Source organism: Aquarana catesbeiana, linkage group LG08 (genome assembly GCF_042186555.1).
Source record: "Aquarana catesbeiana isolate 2022-GZ linkage group LG08, ASM4218655v1, whole genome shotgun sequence".
In the NCBI taxonomy this organism is placed as follows: Eukaryota; Metazoa; Chordata; class Amphibia; order Anura; family Ranidae; genus Aquarana; species Aquarana catesbeiana.
The window spans coordinates 71,154,998-71,174,730 of NC_133331.1; the positions used below are offsets into that span (position 1 = coordinate 71,154,998).

The following is a 19,733-nucleotide window of genomic DNA, read 5'->3' on the forward strand; positions in this document are numbered from 1 at the left end:
ATAGAACGCCAGCCTGGAGAAGAATAGCTTTTTCTCCGCCGTTGAGGACAGCAGTCTCTCATAAGCAGATTGAGCTGACTGCCATGCCTCTCTGGCGGAGTCGGTCGGGGTACGCACATAGGACTCCTCCAGGACCCCTACCTGTCTTTCAAGTTCCTCCTTATGCTCTGATGAGTTCTTCTTTACCTTGCCTATTTCTAAAATGAGCAACCCTCTCATATAGGCCTTAAAAGCGTCCCACTGTTCCATCGGGGACTGTAAAAATTCCCGGGCGTTCAAAAATTCCCCCATGCTCCGCTCCGTCTCCCCGTGAGTTAGAAATAGTTTCAGCCAGAAGGCGTTGAATTTCCATGGGACTCTAGGGAGCCCAAATTTCGGGGATATAATCAGGCTAATCACTAAGTGTGAGTGGTCTGAGACACTACGGGGTTTATACTGCACTTCTGAGACAGACGGGAGCATGGCGAGGTTACCCACAGCCAAATCAATTCTAGACAACGTCCCGTGGGTCTTGGAGAAGCAAGAGAACTGCCTTTCATTCGGATTCCTCAGTCTCCATATATCTACCCACCCAACCTCATTAAGCAATCTAAGCAATGGAGAGTCTCCCCGCGTCACAGGGGCCCCCAAACAGGGGTGCCTGTCCACGGAGGGACTCAACCAGCAATTGAAGTCCCCCACTATCAGCAACGGCAAATCCGGTCGGCCCTCTAAATAAGTGAGTAATAGCCGGAGAACAGCCGCCGTGAACGGCGGGGGCACGTATACACAAGCCAATATACAGTTCAGCTTTCCAATTCTGCAATGTAAAAATACATATCGTCCCTCATCATCTACGCATACATCAAATTCCTGAAAATCTACAGAGTTATGGATCACCACACTCACCCCCCTTGAGTACGAGGTGTGAGTGGAATGATAAGCTTTCCCCACCCATGCATACCTGAGACAGCACCTGGTTTCGGCCGTTAAATGGGTCTCCTGCATGCATAAGATCATAGGGTGGTATTTTTTCAAACATGTGGAAATCATCATACGTTTAAGGGGGGAGCTCAAACCTCTTACATTCCAGGAAATTATTGGCAGTTCAACCATTGGGCAAACCTAAGCATGACTTCAGGGGTTGGGACCACTTAAGAGTCTCGTTCAGATTTCCCCCCGATATACTTGAATCATCAGGGGCAAAAGTGGTTGGGGGAGCTTCCCCCCAAAAAAAAAATGCTGGGGTCTTTGTCTTTTCCCGTTGTGTCCAGCCAGGAAATTCAAGCTTGATTGTAACTTCAATGACCACGGTGATGAGAGTTAGTAAGGTGCGGTACTTCCAGTAAGGATCTCCTCGGTAGCAAATATCTCGGTATGAGTAACAAAACTGTGGTAAAAAAAAAGCAACAAAAACCAAAAGCCAGGCTGTCAACCGGACAAGCCCATGTAAATGGTAATGAAACCTAGGCCAACGTGGCCTTCTCGATTCATCTCTCACTTGGAAAGAACGCATTTTCTCTTGCCTACTTCACAAGATAGCTCACTGAACGCGTAGCAATATCAAGGCTCCCAGCAGCATAAGGCAGAAACATTCCCCCAGGCAAAGGAATATGGGTAGTGTACACTGCAGGATCGAGAGGGGAATGTCCACATTCTTCAAAGGGCAATAAGTGAGCTGCAAACAATCTTACTGTGATTCAGCAGTATAGTTCTCCAGAAGTCATCTACCTCGGTATACCTCAGGCGGGATCTTCTCCTTCTTCTCTGGCTCGGCGTCTTAGGGCCTGTTCGTTGCGGTCCAACCACATGGCTGCATCTTGTGCTGATTCAAAGAAATGGGCCTGTCTGTCGGCGGTCACTCTGAGCTTGGCCGGGTACAGCATGGCATAGGGAAGCTGCAGAGCTCTTAGGCGCCTTTTCACATCCGAGAATTTAGCTCTGCGTTTTTGGACCTCAGCTGAGAAGTCGGGGTAAAACGACACTCTGACCCCATTTACCTGGACATTAGCTTTCTCCCGTGCATGCCTTAGAACTGCTTCTCTGTCTCGGTGATGCATAAGCCGGGCAAGGATGGGTCTGGGGGGGGCTCCCGGTTGTAGCGGGCGGCCTGGCGTGCGGTGCGCCCTCTCCACCGTAAAGAATGGGGAAAAGATTTCTCTTCCAAATATTTCGACTAACCAGTTTTCTACAAATGTTGTAACATCTCTTCCTTCCGTTTTCTCTGGCAGACCTATAATGCGTATGTTATTGCGTCTCAAGCGATTTTCGATATCATCTGCTCTATTGTTAGTGTCTTTAGCAAGTTGATAGGCCGCATGTGCCTCCCGAGCTACTGGCGGAAGTTGGTCTTCTATGTCACTCACTCTGCTTTCCACTGCAGTTGTACGCTCTCGGATCTTTTGCAAATCCTGTCTCAACAGGGACACATCCTCTCTCAACCCACCAAATTGCTCTTTGAGAGTGTTCACAGACGCTGTGCAGACATGCACAGCTCTGAGTATATCAGCTAGAGTTGGTTGTTCAGACTCTTCTGTATCAGTGTCTATGTGGAGTGAGGAGGGCCTCTCAGCAGCAGCGTCTGTTTCTCCCTGCATGTCAGTGTGCAGTGAACTCAGCTCTCCTGGCCTGCGATCCTCAGCATGAGGCAGTTCAGCCGAACCCCCTGCGCTATGATCCTGGGGCCCCCCCAGCTTTTGAGTATAGTATAGCATGTCCCTTGGGTACTCCTTACCCTGTAACTTCTGGGTCTTCTTATTAGCTGCCTCTCTGGACTTCTCAGTGCCTCGCGGTGTGCGCTGTGCCAGGGCCGCGGCGGCGCCATCTTGGATTTCGGAGGTCATTTCTTCCTCCTTTTTTTTTGCTTTCCCCCGGGTGCACAAAGCCGGTGGTTGATCCAGGAGGGTAAGTGGGTCGGTAGCCAGCTGGATAGCCGTTTTTTAGCTCTGGATCGCTGCTGGGAGAGGATCGGTGAGCTGTGCTGGAGAGGAGCTGTGAGACACACTTCTTCTCACATGCCGGTCTTGGCCACGCCCCCCAAATCCCAAATCTTAAATACATTAAGACCCCTTTCACACTGGGGCGCCTGCAAAGCTCCCTGAAAGAGCCGCTCCTGTGTCTCCAATGTGAAAGCCCCGAGGGCTTTCACACTGGAGTGGTGCGCTGACAGGATGGGAAAAAAAGTCCTGCTAGCAGCATCTTTGGAGCAGTGAAGGACCGCTCCTGCCCATTAAAATCAGCGTGGCTATACCGCCGGCAAAGCGCTGCTGCAGCAGCGCTTTGCGGTGGATTTAACCCTTTCTCGGCCGCTAGCAAGCCGAATACCGCCGCTAAAACGAAGGTAAAGCGACACTAAAAATAGTGCCGTTTTACTGCCGACGCCGCCCCTGCCCCAGTGTGAAAGGGGCCTGAACGTTAAAACACTTGTGTCCTTAGAAAACATGTGATATTGTTGTGGAACCCATATTACTTTACTTAGTGGCACTTTGCTTAATGTGTTTTAAATCTTTACCCAATCTTTTCACTTGACCTAATGCCCCGTACTCATGGTCGGATTTTCCCATGGAAAATGTTCGATGGGAGCTCTTTGTTGGAAATTACGACCGTGTGTAGGCTCCATCGGACATTTTCCATCGGAATTTCCGTCACACAAAATTTGAGATCTGGATCTCAAATTTTCCAACAACAAAATCCGTTGTCGGAAATTCCGATCGTGAGTACACAATTCTGACACACAAAGTTCAACGCATGCTCGGAATCAAGCAGAAGAGCCGCACTGGCTAATGAACTTCATTTTTCTCGGCTCGTCGTACGTGTTGTACGTCATCACGTTCTTGATGTTCGGAATTTCCGACAACATTTGTGCGACCGTGTGTATGCAAGACAAGCTTGAGCCAACATCCGTCAGAAAAAAATCCACGGTTTTGTTGTCGGAATGTCTGATCGTGTGTACGCTGCATTATAATATCTGTTAAAATCAGGTGCAGTTAAATCCCTATGTGTTATATCTTTACTCATTGCTACGATCAATATGATCAATAAATCATTTTGGCTGGGAACCTTTTTAAGAATAAATATTTTTTTAAATTAATAGCATTTTGTGTGACCGTGTGTATGCAAGACAAGTTTGAGCCAACATCTGTCGGAAAAAATCCATGGATTTTGTTGTCGGAATGTCCGATCAATGTGCGGTCGTGTGTACGCGGCACAAGTGTCCAATCTGCTATCCGTAACACCAACACAGCCTTATAATATCTGTTAAAATCAGCTAAATCCCTATGTGTAATATCTTTATGCAATGCTGCGTATTGTATTCACGTTTTTTTTTTTTTTTTATCCCGTATCAATAAATCATTTTGGCTGGGAACCATTTTAAGAATAAATATTTTTTGAAATTAATAGCATTTTGTGTTTTTCATTCACATATATGGCTTTTCTATTTTTTTTTTTTTTTTTAGGTTTTGTTGAATCCACACAATAATCAATACTTTTAGGGTACTCTTTCTTTATTCACAAACCTTTTAATACAAAGTTGTAAAAAGTAATAGAAAGTGTAAGACAAATAGACTAAATAAGAATATTTAGTTGGCGGCCTGGGTGCTGGCAATCCAGGAGTTGTAGTTACAGACCCTGGTGTAGACACCGGGGTAGTTAGCCAGGGCACAGCCATATCCCCAGGAGACAATACCCTGAAGCTGTCCGTTACACACCACGGGGCCACCAGAGTCACCCTGAGAAGAAGAAAGAATTATTAGAACCTGAGGACATGACTGAAATGTGGCTGTTTGATAGAAACATATGGAAAGCAAAGGAATATTATGGTTAAGAATTACTTAAAAAAACTGAAGAAAACAAAGAGTTGAAAAATAATGAGAAAATATACACAGGTAGAAGATAAATTATAATAATTGTGGGAATATAGCCCTATGGGACACTTGATCAAACTTATGTTAGCCATAATTCAAACACATAGTGTAATGGTCTCCAGTGGACCAACACACCCATACATGGTGTTCCAATCAACAATGCTTCTCTTACACATGGCGTAGTGGTCTCCAGTGGACACTCCCGATACATGGTGCTCCAATCAGCAATGCTGCTCAGGGAGCATGAACATTGTTGATTGGAGCACACTAGTTGTGACCCTGCTGGGGGTGTGTCATACTCCAGCATACTACTGTATGCTGGAGATCTGGACTAGAGCTCTGACACAAAAAGAAAATGACAAATGAGAAATATGTTAACCATATGTTAGCCATATTTCAAACTACCCAGTGCCAGCAGTATGTTGGAGATACAGACTGCTGCTCTCATACATAGCGTAGTGGTCTCCAGAGCACCAACACACCTCATACATGGTGCTCCAATCAACAATGCTTCTCTTGCACATAGCGTAGTGGTCTCCAGTGGACCAACACACACCGTACATGGTGTTCCAATCAACAATGAAGCTCAGGGAGCATGAACATTGTTGATTGGAGCACATTAGTTGTGACCCTGCTGGGGGTGTGTCAGACCAGAATTATGCTGGAGATCTGGACTAGTGCTCAGACACATAGCCATGGCACAGAGCAGTTTGATATATGGCTAAAGCACCAATACATTAAAAAAAACGCCATTTTTAAAATGGAACTAAACTGTATCTGATCATCACAAACTCAAAACGCTATTAAAATTTATTTTTAATATTCACAGCAAGCTCACCCATTCATCCATGTCTCCATGCTTTATTTAGTTTAGTTAGAACACCCCTCCAGCATTTCTAGTTGTGGCCATCTTGAGTAAGGGCGGTTGATTTACTTCCACTTCCCTTAGCTTAGGCAGGCAGGAGGGTGTGCAAAGCAAGTACATTTATTACAACTTCCTATTGATTTACTAATACTAGCAGCATAGGGAATAAAAATAATTACTGTTGATTGAGAGAGTTTGGTTCCACTTTAACAGTTTAGTCTGTTTGTATGCATTTCACTCTTAGCACACAAAGGTTTATTTTCATCAATAAATATATCCAGTAATAATGTTTTGTCCTAATGGTAAAATAAAAGAAAGGGTATATTACCTGGCATGAATCTCTGCCACCTTCCAGGTAGCCAACACAGATCATGTTGGAGGTGATCTGACCGGGGTAGGCATTGCTGCACTGGGCGGTGGTCAGGATGGGAGCGTTCACACACTGAAGGAGGTTAGGCATGCTGGCTACAAATAAAATAAAACAACATTTACTAAATGATTTCTAATATGAATGGTTCCAACTTCTGTAATGTGCTGCGGAATAACAATCAGCACTACCAAATGGAGTAAAATAAGTAAATTGAACGCTATGAAATAACAAGGAGGTGATAAACACTTTCAGGTAATCTTAAAACTTTTAAGCAATTGTGTGTACAATCTATTGGAGATGCAGTGATTTAGAAACTAAGTATAGTTCCATACTTAGGCCCCTTTCACACTGGGACGGTGGGGGCGTCGGCGGTACAACAGCGCTATTTTTAGCGCTGCTGTACCGTCGTTCTTGCAGCGGTATTCGGCCGCTAGCGGTGCGGTTTTAACCCCCGCTGGCGGCCGAAAAAGGGTTAAAATCCCTCGTACAGCATGGCTATAGCCGCGGTATTGGCGCGGTATAGCCGCGCTGTCCCATTGATTTCAATGGGCAGGAGCGGTTTAGGAGCGGTGAATACACCGCTCCTTCACCGCTCCAAAGAAGCGGTTTGCAGGACTTTTTTCACCGTCCTGCCAGCGCACCGCTTCAGTGTGAAAGCCCTCGGGCTTTCACACTGAACAAACAGCGGAGGCTGTTTAGGGGCGGTTTGCAGGCGGTATTTTTAGCGCAATACCGCCTGCAAACCCCTCAGTGTGAAAGGGGCCTTAGGCTGAAAAAAAGACATGTTCATAAAGTTAAAAAAAAAAAAAAACCTGCAGAACGCAAATCTTTATAAACCCCCTTATTTTTTTCTACTGAGAAAAAATGTGTTCTTACATTGGCTCACATGCTGAAAATTATATATACATTTTGAAAGTGTATTGTTTATGTTATGTTAATGCTGAGAAATATATTAGTATTACTAATCTGGAATTAATTGTATTAAAGTGGAACGTTAGTCAGAAAATGAAGTCTTGCTAGATCACTTCAGTCTGGCCCCCATTGCAGGTATAGCTATGTAAAACATTAAAAATAAGTGCTATACTGTTTAAAATCCAGTAAAACACGGTCTTACCCTGCTCTACACATGCTCAGTTGCTCTCCATTTTTGGCATTTGTGCCAAAAATCAGAGCCACTAGATGCCAATCTACTGACAGCCTAAATATTTAGTGCTATCCTAGGGCCCTGGGCTTCCGCAAAATGGCAGCCTCCAAAAAGAAGAAACAGGGGAAGAAGCTGGAGGCAGTTTATGGTATACACTAATTTTGATGGCATTAATATTAATGTGTCCTTGTTAAAGAACATTGTTTATCATTGCGTTGTCATGGGTAAAGTTCTGCTTCAAATCTAGACCAGGCGTCTTAAAAAAAAAAAACGTACAAGAGATGAAGACACAGAATATCATTAAATGAACAATGCAAAAAAAAATCTTTGCCTTGATTTATTGGCATCAGACATATACAAAACAATGATTATATCTGGCAAAATATTAGACTACTTAAAACCAATTTTACCATTACTATATTAACTATAATAACTATAGTAGGAGGACCAACACCAACTATCACTTTATACCCCAACAGCAAAGCCCATGGCAGCTTTTCGAGAACATAGGAGGATGATTTAAAGAGTCTTCAAACAAAACTCTAATCTTATTATTGACATGCATTTCAAGATTGCCTGCAAGATGATACTGCAGTGCCTTGAAAAAGTATTCATACCCCTTGAAACTTTCCACATTTTGTCATGTTACAACCTAAAACATAAATGTATTTTATTGGGATTTTATGTGATAGACTAACACAAAAATGCTTTAAAAATAAATATGTGAAAAGTCTGGCATGCATTTGTATTCAGCCCCCTGAGTCAATACTTTGAAAAACCACCTTTCACTACAATTACAGCTGTAAGTCTTTTTGGGGATGTCTCTACCAGCTTTGCACATCTAGAGAGTGACATTTTTGCCCATTCTTCTTTGCAAAATAGCTCAAGCTCTGTCAGATTGAATGGAGATTGTCTGTGAACAGCAATTTTCAAGTCTTGCACAGATTCTCATTTGGATTTATGTCTGGACTTTGACTGGGCCGTTTTAACACATGAATATGCTTAGATCTAAACCATTCCATTGTAGCTCTGGTTGTATGTTTAGGGTTGTTGTCCTGCTGGAAGGTGAACCTCCACCCCAGTCTCAAGTCTTTTTCAGACTCTAACAGGTTTTCTTCTAACATTGCTCTGTATTTGGCTCCATCCATCTTCCCATCAACTCTGACCAGCTTCTCTGCCCCTGCTGAAGAAAAGCATCTCCACAACATGATGCTGCCACCACGATGTTTCACGGTGGGGATGGTGTGTTCAGGGTTATGTGCAGTGTTAGTTTTCTGCCACACATAGCGTTTTGCTTTTAGGCCAAAAAGTTCAGTTTTGGTCTCATCTGACCAGAGCACCTTCTTCCACATGTTTGCTGTGTCCCCCACATGGCTTCTCGCGAACTGCAAGCAGGACTTCTTATGGCTTTCTTTCAACAATGACTTTCTTCTTGCCACTCTTCCATAAAGACCAGATTTGTGGAGTGCTTGACTAATAGCTGTCCTGTGGACAGATTCTCCCACCTGAACTGTGGATTGGAACCATTTATCATTTTCCTTCCACTTCACAATTATGTGCCACTTTGTGTTGGTCTATCACATAAAATCCCAATAAAATACATATACGTTTTTGGTTGTAACATGACAAAATGTGGAAAATTTCAAGCAGTATTAATACTTTTTGAAGGCACTGTATATTTCAAAGTTGTTTTCTTTCTACTTACTTCCACTGCTCAGAGTGTTGCCCCATCCGGAGATCACGCAACTGGTTCCAGCGCCAGCGCAGCCACTGGGCAGAGGCACGGTCTTGACGTAGGAGTTGAGGGTGGCAGGAGAGGCCAGCTTGACCAACATGATGTCATTGTCAGTGGTTCTGGAGTTGTAGCTGGCATGTCTGATGACCTTGGCAGAGTTGATGAACTGCTCAGTACCCTCAGAGACAGCGATGTTGTGCTCTCCGAGTCTGACCTGCATGCTCCTGTATAGAGACAAATTCAATATAATCAGTTTACATTTGTATCTCAAACAAAGGAATTCTGGCTAGAAGCCAGTAATTTTTTTTTCAATTAAGCAGCAGTGTAGGTTTGCTTAGTATGGAACATGTACTACTAGTGGTTGGTACATGCTCCTATTTCAGTGATATGTAAAAAGTTAGAAAATCAATCGTATGCTATTCTTTGAAGCATATTAAGGGATAACTTTTAACATTGTATATTATAGTTAAACAGACACTCAAGTTTGTTTCCACCATGAGAGATGAAATCACAAAGCCAATCTGGCTAGGAAAGGGTAACTGTGTGTACCTGAGAAATTAGAAAGCTCAAGAGCTGTTATGACAATGCTGTAATTGTTCTCCATATACAGTAGGAGAGAGCTACCTTCATGATGGTCTCACTCATATCTCGAAAATCTTAGTAAAGCCATGTTGCTTTATAGTGAGATTTTGTGTGATGGCAAGTTAAAACTATGTTTACTGCAAGGGAATCTTAACACATGATCTATTTCCCTGCGAAAAAGGAATTCTGTTGTGCAGCCAGAACTAGACAGGCTCGCAAGGCCGGCGCCACCATAAGGCAGTTCAGGCAGCCGCCTGAGGGCGCCAGGGTGGCGGGGGCGGTAAATTCATACCTAATCCTGGATTGGTCCTGAATTCCCGGCGATTCCTGGAGCAGAGGCAAGTGTCAGAACAAGTTCTGGCACTTGTCTCCAGTCACTTGCCCAGCAGGAGCGCTCGTGTGGGCACCAGTGTCACCAGTCCCGCTGCTTATGCAGGGTGTTTAGTGTCCCACACACCGTGATCTCTGCTCTGCATGGCACCCGGCCTCTCTCTCTGCCCACCGCTTGCCTTTCACAGAGTCTCCTCGGCTGTGATGTATTCCTGTACACAGACAGGAGGAGGAGAGACATTGCCGAGCATGCTCTGTGCTGATCTGAGGTCTGTGATTATTACACAAAATACAGATGAGGGGGGGAGGGAGAGGGAACACAGTAGGAAGGTGAGGGAGACAAGCTGGAAATAAATACTGGCAGTGATTTGGGGGGGGGGGCTAAGAGGATTGGGGGCATTTTGAGAGGAGAGAGGACTTGTGCTGGGGGAAGAAGGATGTTAAGTCTGAACACCACCACCCCAGCACAAGCCCTCTCTCCTCTCAAAGCGCCCCCTAGGTGCCATGCCCACAGTCTCTGTCCATCTCTTGTGCCATGTCTGCAGTCTCTGACTTTCTCTCTCTTGTGCCATGCCCACAGTCTCTGCCCAGCTCTTGTGCCATGCCCGCAGCCTCTGCCCATCTCTTGTGCCTTGTATGCAGTCTCTGACCGTCTCTCTCTTATGCAATGCCCACAGTCTCTGCCCACCTCTTGTGCCATGCCCACACTCTCTGCCCACCTCTTGTGCTAGGCCCGCAGTCTCTGCCCACCTCTTGTGCCATGTGGGGTGGGGGTTTGCATTGTGGGGGGAGGGGGTGGTAAGAGGACGGTTTGTGGGGGCTCCAAAATGAACCTTCACCTAAGTAGACAAAAATTCTTCCACCGGCCCTGCAGGCTAGACACATGTGTTAAGTTTTAGTACTGAGAATAAACCGCTTAAGTGAACCAATGTTTTTAATGCTGTAAGGGCATTAAAGTGGATTGTGCCCAGTTTGAAATGTAAACGATAATGTGTACCTAAGAAAAATGGCAAAACTCAAGATGATGTCATTGCATCACCCATTTGTCGTCCTGAACAGTAATATGGAATTATGCCCCCACCCCTCTCCCAATTTGCCAGAGCATTTGTGAGATCAGGTCCTGATGTTGGACAATCCCTGGCTTATTATCCGAATTTGAATTAAACTGAATTTGAGTTGTTCAGTAGAGCTGAGGCCACTCCAATTCCTCCACGCCAAACTCATTAAACCATATTCTGGAGCTGGCTTTGTACACAGGGGCACAGTGATGCTGGAACGGGAAAAGGTCTTCACCAAATTGTTACCACAAGTTGGAAATGCACAATTGTCTAAAATGTTTTTCTATGCTGTACTATTAACTATATCCTTCATTCACCTGAACTCAATTAATTGGAGGGGTATTCACATACATTTGGTGTCATGTCTGAATGATACAATCACTGACATATAGGCAGGTGCTGTGGTCAGGTATCAGACAATTTTTGACTAATATAGTGTATTATCAGCCAAGTTCTGGGGAGTTATGAAAAGACAGATAACAGTGTGTTCCTCAAGCTTAATTGCCAAAAGAAAACTATTTTTTTTTTTTTTTTTTGCCAAGAGTGTTATAAATACCTAATTTGAGTAACTTACATCTTGTAATAACGTGCATATGAAGCCAATGAAGTACACCTGTTCTATACATTAGCTATGTTCTCACTAAAAACACACTATAGATTGCCATTATATATTTAGGAGAGGTAACTTACGCCTTGTAGCAATGAGCGGCAGAGACCACCCACAGGCTGTTAAGCAGGGAGCCACCACAGAAGTGATATCCAGAGTTCAGAGATACCTGCCAGGGTTGAGAATGTGAACCACAGGTGTATCCCCCAACAATCTTATCATCATCATCAAGGGCAGCTGTAGAAAAGAGGAGAGGTCAAACATATTGAGTACATTATGAAATTTACTTCATATTCCAATTGTCTTTTTTCAATAAGCAAAGCAAGCATGTAAGTGCTAAATACAAAGTGCAGCAACATATAGCAACTAATGGAATCCACTTTGCTAGAGCCAAACTGGCAAAAGATGGATTCTTATTGGTTGATTTGTGTACTGCACTTTTCTCCTTGCAGTGTTTGTCATTAGTGTATTTCTTAAGTTTTGAATGGAGTGGGAAGGGTTTGAACCTCTGTTTACCTCTTGCCGACTGACCCACATACATTTACTATGGGGCAGCAGCTCCTCTGCGCAGAATCACGTACCTGTACGTGATTCTGCACTTCTTGGTCTGGGGCACGCATACGCACTGCTGGCAACCCACTCCCATTGTGATTGTACACAGTGGGAGCCAATCAGCCAGGAAACGCTGATTATTCGAGACAAAGGCAGAAGAGTGATGTAAACAAGGCAGATCACCATTCTGTGATAAGGGAAGGTAGAGATCCTGTGTTTCTGCTGGATCTCTGCCTTCCCACTGTACAAGCACCTCCCCACACAGTTAGAAAGCACTCCCTAGGAACAAAGTTAACCATTTGATAGCCCCTGATGTTAACCCCTTCCATACCAGTGTCATTAGTACACTGTCAGTGCATATTTTTTTAGCACTGATCAGTGGTGTTGTTAGGTGGGTGCAGGGGGTGCGGGCCGCACCCGGGTGACACCCGCCAGAGGGGTGACACCCGTAGGTAGCGGCACGCACCGCTAACACTGCCCGCTGCCCTGATCTGCACCATGGGACTTGTGCTGTGTCCCTCAGCACAGCGGTCTGAAGCCGCCTCCCCCTCCTCTCTGTTTACAGTCACACAGGAGGAGGAGGAGCCCGAGGGACACACACGACTGTGTGTATCATCCGCGCTGTTCTGAGGTCTGTAAACTTCATGTATACAGTATGTGGGTGGACATGTGCAGGGGGTGTCTATACTAATGGGGGGTCTGCACTGCGGGGATTCTATACTAATGGGGGCACTGCACTGGGGGGATTCTATACTAATGGGGGCTCTGCACTGGGGGGATTCTATACTAATGGGGGGCTCTGCACTGAGGGGGGATTCTATACTAATGGGGGGCTCTGCACTGAGGGGGATTCTATACTAATGGGGGGCTCTGCACTGAGGGGGATTCTATACTAATGGGGGGCTCTGCACTGAGGGGGGATTCTATACTAATGGGGGGCTCTGCACTGCGGGGATTCTATACTAATGGGGGCACTGCACTGGGGGGATTCTATACTAATGGGGGCTCTGCACTGAGGGGGGATTCTATACTAATGGGGGCTCTGCACTGAGGGGGATTCTATACTAATGGGGGGCTCTGCACTGAGGGGGATTCTATACTAATGGGGGGCTCTGCACTGAGGGGGGATTCTATACTAATGGGGGGCTCTGCACTGAGGGGGATTCTATATTAATGGGGGCTCTGCACCGGGGGGATTCTATACTAATGGGGGCTCTGCACTGGGGGGATTCTATACTAATGGGGGGCTCTGCACTGAGAGGGATTCTATACTAATGGGGGGCTCTGCACTGAGGGAGATTCTATACTAATGGGGGCTCTGCACTGGGGGGATTCTATACTAATGGGGGCTCTGCACTGGGGGGATTCTATACTAATGGGGGATCTGCACTGAGGGGGATTCTATACTAATGGGGGCTCTGCACTGGGGGGATTCTATACTAATGGGGGGCTCTGCACTGAGGGGTATTCTATACTAATGGGGGGCTCTGCACTGAGGGGGATTCTATACTAATGGGGGCTCTGCACTGAGGGGGATTCTATACTAATGGGGGCTCTGCACTGGGGGGATTCTATACTAATGGGGACTCTGCACTGGGGGGATTCTATACTAATGGGGGCTCTGCACTGGGGGGATTCTATACTAATGGGGGACTCTGCACTGAGGGGGATTCTATACTAATGGGGGGCTCTGCACTGAGGGAGATTCTATACTAATGGGGGCTCTGCACTGGGGGGATTCTATACTAATGGGGGCTCTGCACTGGGGGGATTCTATACTAATGGGGGATCTGCACTGAGGGGGATTCTATACTAATGGGGGCTCTGCACTGGGGGGATTCTATACTAATGGGGGGCTCTGCACTGAGGGGTATTCTATACTAATGGGGGGCTCTGCACTGAGGGGGATTCTATACTAATGGGGGCTCTGCACTGAGGGGGATTCTATACTAATGGGGGCTCTGCACTGGGGGGATTCTATACTAATGGGGACTCTGCACTGGGGGGATTCTATACTAATGGGGGCTCTGCACTGGGGGGATTCTATACTAATGGGGGACTCTGCACTGAGGGGGATTCTATATTAATGGGGGGCTCTGCACTGAGGGGGATTCTATACTAATGGGGGGCTCTGCACTGAGGGGGATTCTATACTAATGGGGGCTCTGCACTGGGGGGATTCTATACTAATGGGGGCTCTGCACTGGGGGGATTCTATACTAATGGGGGCTCTGCACTGGGGGGATTCTATACTAATGGGGGGCTCTGCACTGAGGGGGATTCTATACTAATGGGGGGCTTTGCACTGAGGGGGATTCTATACTAATGGGGGCTCTGCACTGGGGGGATTCTATACTAATGGGGGCTCTGCACTGAGGGGGATTCTATATTAATGGGGGCTCTGCACTGGGGGGATTCTATACTAATGGGGGCTCTGCACTGGGGGGATTCTATACTAATGGGGGCTCTGCACTGGGGGGATTCTATACTAATGGGGGCTCTGCACTGAGGGGGATTCTATACTAATGGGGCGCTCTGCACTGAGGGGGATTCTATACTAATGGGGGCTCTGTACTGGGGGGATTCTATACTAATGGGGGCTCTGCACTGGGGGGATTCTATACTAATGGGGGCTCTGCACTGAGTGGGGATTCTATACTAATGGGGCGCTCTGCACTGAGGGGGATTCTATACTAATGGGGGCTCTGTACTGGGGGGATTCTATACTAATGGGGGCTCTGCACTGGGGGGATTCTATACTAATGGGGGCTCTGCACTGAGTGGGGATTCTATACTGATGGGGGTCAGCACTGAGGGGGGTGTATGTACTGATGGGGCGGTCTGCACTGAGGTGGGAGGTTGATACTGATGGAGGGGGGTCTGCAGACTCTGCACTGAGGGAGGGTTTCTGTACTGAGGGAGGGGGTCAGTACTTAGTGTGGGGTCTATACTGAGGAAAGGGGGTCTGCACTGAGCGGGAGTCTGTACTGATGGAGGGGGTCTGTACTGAGGGCGGGGAGTCTGTACTTAGTGGGGGGTCTATATTGATGGAAGGGGGTCTGTACTGAGGGAGGGGGGCTATATTGATGGAGTGGGGTCTGTAGTTAGTGGAGGGGGGTCTGTACTGAGGTAGTTGGTGGAGGGGGGGTGACACCAATTTTTTCGGCACCAGGTGACACCAACCCTAGTGACGCCACTGGCACTGATCACTGTATTCGTGTCACTGGACCCCAAAAAGTGTCAGTGAGTGTGCAATTTGTCCACCGCAATATTGTAGTCCCGCTATAAGTGGCTGATCGCCACCATTACTGGTAAAACAAATAAATAAATACAAATTCCAAAGATATATCCCATAGTTTCTAGACGCTATAACTTTTGCGCAAACCAATCAATATACGCTTATTGGGATTTTTTTTACCAAAAACATGTAGCAGAATACATATTGGCCTTCATTGATAAAGAAATTAGATTTTTTACATTTTTTTATTGGGTATGTTTTATAGCAGAAAGTAAAAAATATTGTTTTTTTGTTCAAAATTGTCAGCCTTTTTTTGTTTATAGCACAGCGTCGCACAACGTGCAATTGTCAGTTAAAGTAACGCAGTGCCGTATCACAAAAAATGGCCTGGTCATGAAGGGGGGTAAACATTCCGGAACTGAAGTGGTTATGTTTTATTGCTGTCTGTGCTTCAGATGGGGAGATTCTCTATTTGTTCTGTGACAACAGTAACCAACACTGGGAAGTCATTTACCCTAATCTCCTGTTGCATTTGTGGTACAGGAAGTGGTGGAAAAATTTCCCAAATTAGACACAGAGAAAAATAAAATGTCATTCATATGCTACCCAAAACTAAAAAAAATTATTTAATACATAAAAAAGTTTTTGCTTCAAGTACACTTTAAATAACTCTAAAGCATCCTACACATGATCCGATTGTTGGCAACAAAACTGTGGACTATTGTCCGAAGGGCGTTGGCCCAAACTTGTCTTGCATACAAACGCCAAGGAATTGTTGCCCAACAAATACGAATGTAGTGACGTACTACCTGGTTTAGGCTCCTTCTACTAATTTCGTGTTAGTAGAAGCTTGGTGGGTATTTATTCGCTCTTTTCATTTCACGCTTTTCATTTCGCGATTTTCAATTCACACTTTTCATTTCGCGCTTTTCATTTCGCACTTTTCATTTCATGCTTTCCAGTTCGTTTCTGAACGGCCGTTTGTCAACCAGCCATGTGGCAGAATCGGAGGATATAACGTGTTATTTATTATTGGCTTTTGAACCAAGTCCAGTGCAGGAACAGGAGGAGGAGGATTTCTAGGACCAAAAATTGGTTGCTTTGTTAATTGTGACCAATTATGTCATATGCCTTTGCTGCGGGAGCTCCAGGAGAATATTCCGGATGTTTTTCGGAATTATCTCCGGATGACGGACCCCTGCTTTCACCAACTCTTGGCATTGTTGATTAGTATGTTGAGCTATATTTTTGGATGCTTAGAATACACTTTTTGGTTAAGTTATATTGGCAGATAGCATGTCTAATTGTATTTGTTTTATTTTTTAACGCACAATAAAAAAATTGTGGAGAATAATACTTGGCTCTGTGTTTTACTTCAAATGACAGTTTGGGAGTAGGCTGTTACATTTAAAAAAATACAAAGTAAAATTGACACGGGACACCAACATAGCTGTATCTTTGATCTTAAAAACTACGGGATAATGGTGTTGTGGTAACTTGTCCAAATAAAAAAAAAAAGCATAATAATATTATTCTTGATATCACTAGAAAAAAAAAAAGCCTTTGAAAATTTGTTTGCAATAACTCCATCGGTATCAGCAGCAAAGCAGCTTCATTATTATCCCATTAAAGAAGAAGAGAATTGTACGAATGTTAATTCTCCATTACGAACGCTAGTTTACAAGACCGACCGCTTCTGGCTCGTCCTTGCTGCCGAGCATGCGTGTTTGTACTTTGGACTTTTGTCCGACGGACTTGTGTACACACGCTCAGAAAATCCGACAACAGACATTTGTCCGCTGAAAATTTATAAACCTGCGATCCAACATTTGTCCGCGGAAAATCCAACAACAATTGTCCGATGGAGCGTACAAATGGTCAGATTTTCCACCGATAGCCTGTCATCACATAATTCCCGTCGGAAAATCCGAACGTGTGTACGAGGCTTAAGGCTATGTTTATTAAGGCATCTAGTTGAAATTAAAAATTTGGGTAGAGTGGAAACATTTAGAATCTCTTTATGTTTTCATTGTTTTTTTTGTATCTTTATTCTAGAGCTTTTGAGAAATTATTAAAAAAATCCCCTTTCACACTGAGGCACTTCTAAACCGCCAGTAAAACACTGAGCGCTTTTGAAGAGCTTTTCAGGCACTTTTGAAGAGCTTTCCATTCATTTCAATGGAGAGGGGCATTTTTTCACTGCCCTGCCAGCACACTGCCCCAGTGTGAAAGCATTCATTGATTTTAAAGGTTTTCGTGAGCTTTTCAGGTGCTTTTTTCAGGTGCTTTGAAAAGCTCTTCAGTGTGAAAGGGGTCTTACAGGACACAAGACCTCTGGTTTACTAAAACTGGAGAGTGCAAACTCTGGTGCAGCTGTGCATGGTAGCCAATCATCTTCTAACATCAGCTTATTCAACTAACCTCCCTGATGGTATTCCCAAGTGTGGCTCAGGGTGGATTACCAGGTCAGTACCAAAAGCGATAACCCCGAGCCACACTTGGGATCGCATTGCAGGTTCCAGGTACAGTTACTTACCTTGTCCGCAGGATCCTGCGATGTCTCCCCGCACTGTGAGCGAGCCGTCCTCCGCTCGAAGTATCACAACGCCACGCTCCGTTCCCGTTGCGAAATTCAAAAAGTGAAACACATACAATACATACAGTACACTGTAATCTTACAGAACTCATTACTGTATGAAATAATTTCACATCCCTTTTGTCCCTAGTGGTCTGTCCAGTGTCCTGCATGCAGTTTTATATTATAAATACTGTTCTTTCTGCCTGGAAACTTGAGATTGTCCATAGCAACCAAAACCTTCCCTTTACATCAAAAGCAGTTTTAAACCAGCTTGAAAACAGCGATAATAAATTAGAATCACTTGCTGAATTGAGCGATAGTGATTTGTGGGGAAATTCGTTATCAGACACTGAAAGTAATGACAAGCGACAATTCTGCAACTGAGCAAATTTCAGTGTTTTTGATTTGATTACATTATTGAATAATTTTTATTATTATTATATTATTATTTGTGATAATTATTTATTATATTATAATTTATGATTTCGTGTTTCAAACTTTATCATACCCGGGATGTCTACTAGACTCTTGTTTGGACAGATTTAAGTGTGTTATTCCTAAGAATTACAGGCCAACAATATGAAACGCCAAATTTCCATGCAAAATAACTGTACCGCTTTGAGCATCAAAAATCTGAAATAATGATACCGCCAGGGAGGTTAAGCTTTTAATAAAACCTGGAAGCTGCACCAGATGTTGCACTCTCCAGTTTTAGTGAATGAACCCCAGTCTGTTATTGGAGTCATTTCCTCTAAATGCCTATACAGGTATCTTTGGAATAAGAAGTGAGAGCAATCTCCTCAAATGGGATCCAGAGAGCAATTAAAAAACTTCCAGGGACAACTGGCTAAGTGGGGAATGTCCTTCACTCCTCCTCACTTTCTGCTGCGTTCTTGGTATAGGAAGTGGTGGAATATCTCCCAAAGGGATAGAGAGAAAAATAACTCTATCCAACACTAAAACAAGTTTTTGCTTTAGATACACTGGAATGATGAAAAAAGATTTTTTGCCTTTAATTGTGTTTTTTAAAGTAATTTCCTCTCAATGCCTATACAGTTACGGTTTTTATTGGACATAAAGAGGGAGCCATCATCTAAAATTAGATTAAAAAATGTAACATGTAAATGTATGTAAATGAGTTTTAACCTTTCCCTGATCTATGTAAAAAAAATAATTGATGGAGTTGACTTTTAACAAAAAAACAAAGTGACTTGACATATTACTCAAGACAGTTTAAAACATGTGAGAAAAAAAGGACACACTTATATAATGTCTGGGAGCAGTGCAACTTTAAAAAAAATACTTTGAGATGTTGGACATGAGGAAGAACTAATGTTCAGAGAGTAGTAAATTGGAGAACTCACCAACAGCTCCGAGGAGCATACAGATCAGGAGGAACTTCATGGTGCAATCCACGCCAGATGAGTTGACGGTGGTAGCAGCCAGTATTTATACCCAAAAAATAAAATACTTCAGCTTGAACTGCCCTCAACTTTTGATAACTTATCATTGTACAAGGCAATGTAAAAATAGTATACTAGAGAGTTGAAGGACTATTTACCAAGGACAATCTTAAACTAATCAACAAATAATTTTGGACCTTGAATGTATGCCCCTTGAACTCATTCAACATATTTTGTTAATGTTATTTTTTTAATTAAAGAAAATAATTTATTGGAATGGACAAGCTAATCCCTTTAAAGGCAAATTTTAATGGTTTGGGGTTATTTTATTTTAGCTCTTTTTATATGATTTTTAAACAGTTTTTTTTTTGTTTGTTTTTTTTTTACAAATAAACATTTAATGTACCACAAAGAACTCCCAGAAAGC

The 19,733-nt window shown here is 44.2% G+C and overlaps 1 protein-coding gene across 1 annotated transcript; it reads right to left on the bottom strand.

The window, feature by feature from the left end:
- Nucleotides 1-4,466: 4,466 nt before the first annotated feature.
- On the bottom strand, nt 4,467-19,313 carry LOC141105827 (trypsin-like). Its single transcript, XM_073595959.1, has 5 exons — nt 19,268-19,313; nt 11,619-11,772; nt 8,929-9,182; nt 6,038-6,174; nt 4,467-4,709 (listed from the first exon to the last, which is right to left on the bottom strand). The coding sequence occupies exons 1-5, from the start codon at nt 19,305-19,307 to the stop codon at nt 4,560-4,562; spliced, it is 735 nt and encodes a 244-aa protein (XP_073452060.1). The 5' UTR covers nt 19,308-19,313; the 3' UTR covers nt 4,467-4,559.
- Between the last annotated feature and the right edge of the window lie 420 nt (nt 19,314-19,733).

What these genes read in the sequence shown, in the direction of transcription:
- LOC141105827 (XM_073595959.1), bottom strand. Translation starts at nt 19,307, where the DNA reads ATGAAGTTCCTCCTGATCTGTATGCTCCTCGGAGCTGTTG. An exon ending in TATGCTCCTCGGAGCTGTTG is followed by an intron (nt 11,773 to 19,267) that starts GTGAGTTCTCCA and finishes TCTTTTCTACAG; the next exon opens with CTGCCCTTGATGATGATGAT. An exon ending in GTGGCAGAGATTCATGCCAG is followed by an intron (nt 4,710 to 6,037) that starts GTAATATACCCT and finishes TCTTCTTCTCAG; the next exon opens with GGTGACTCTGGTGGCCCCGT.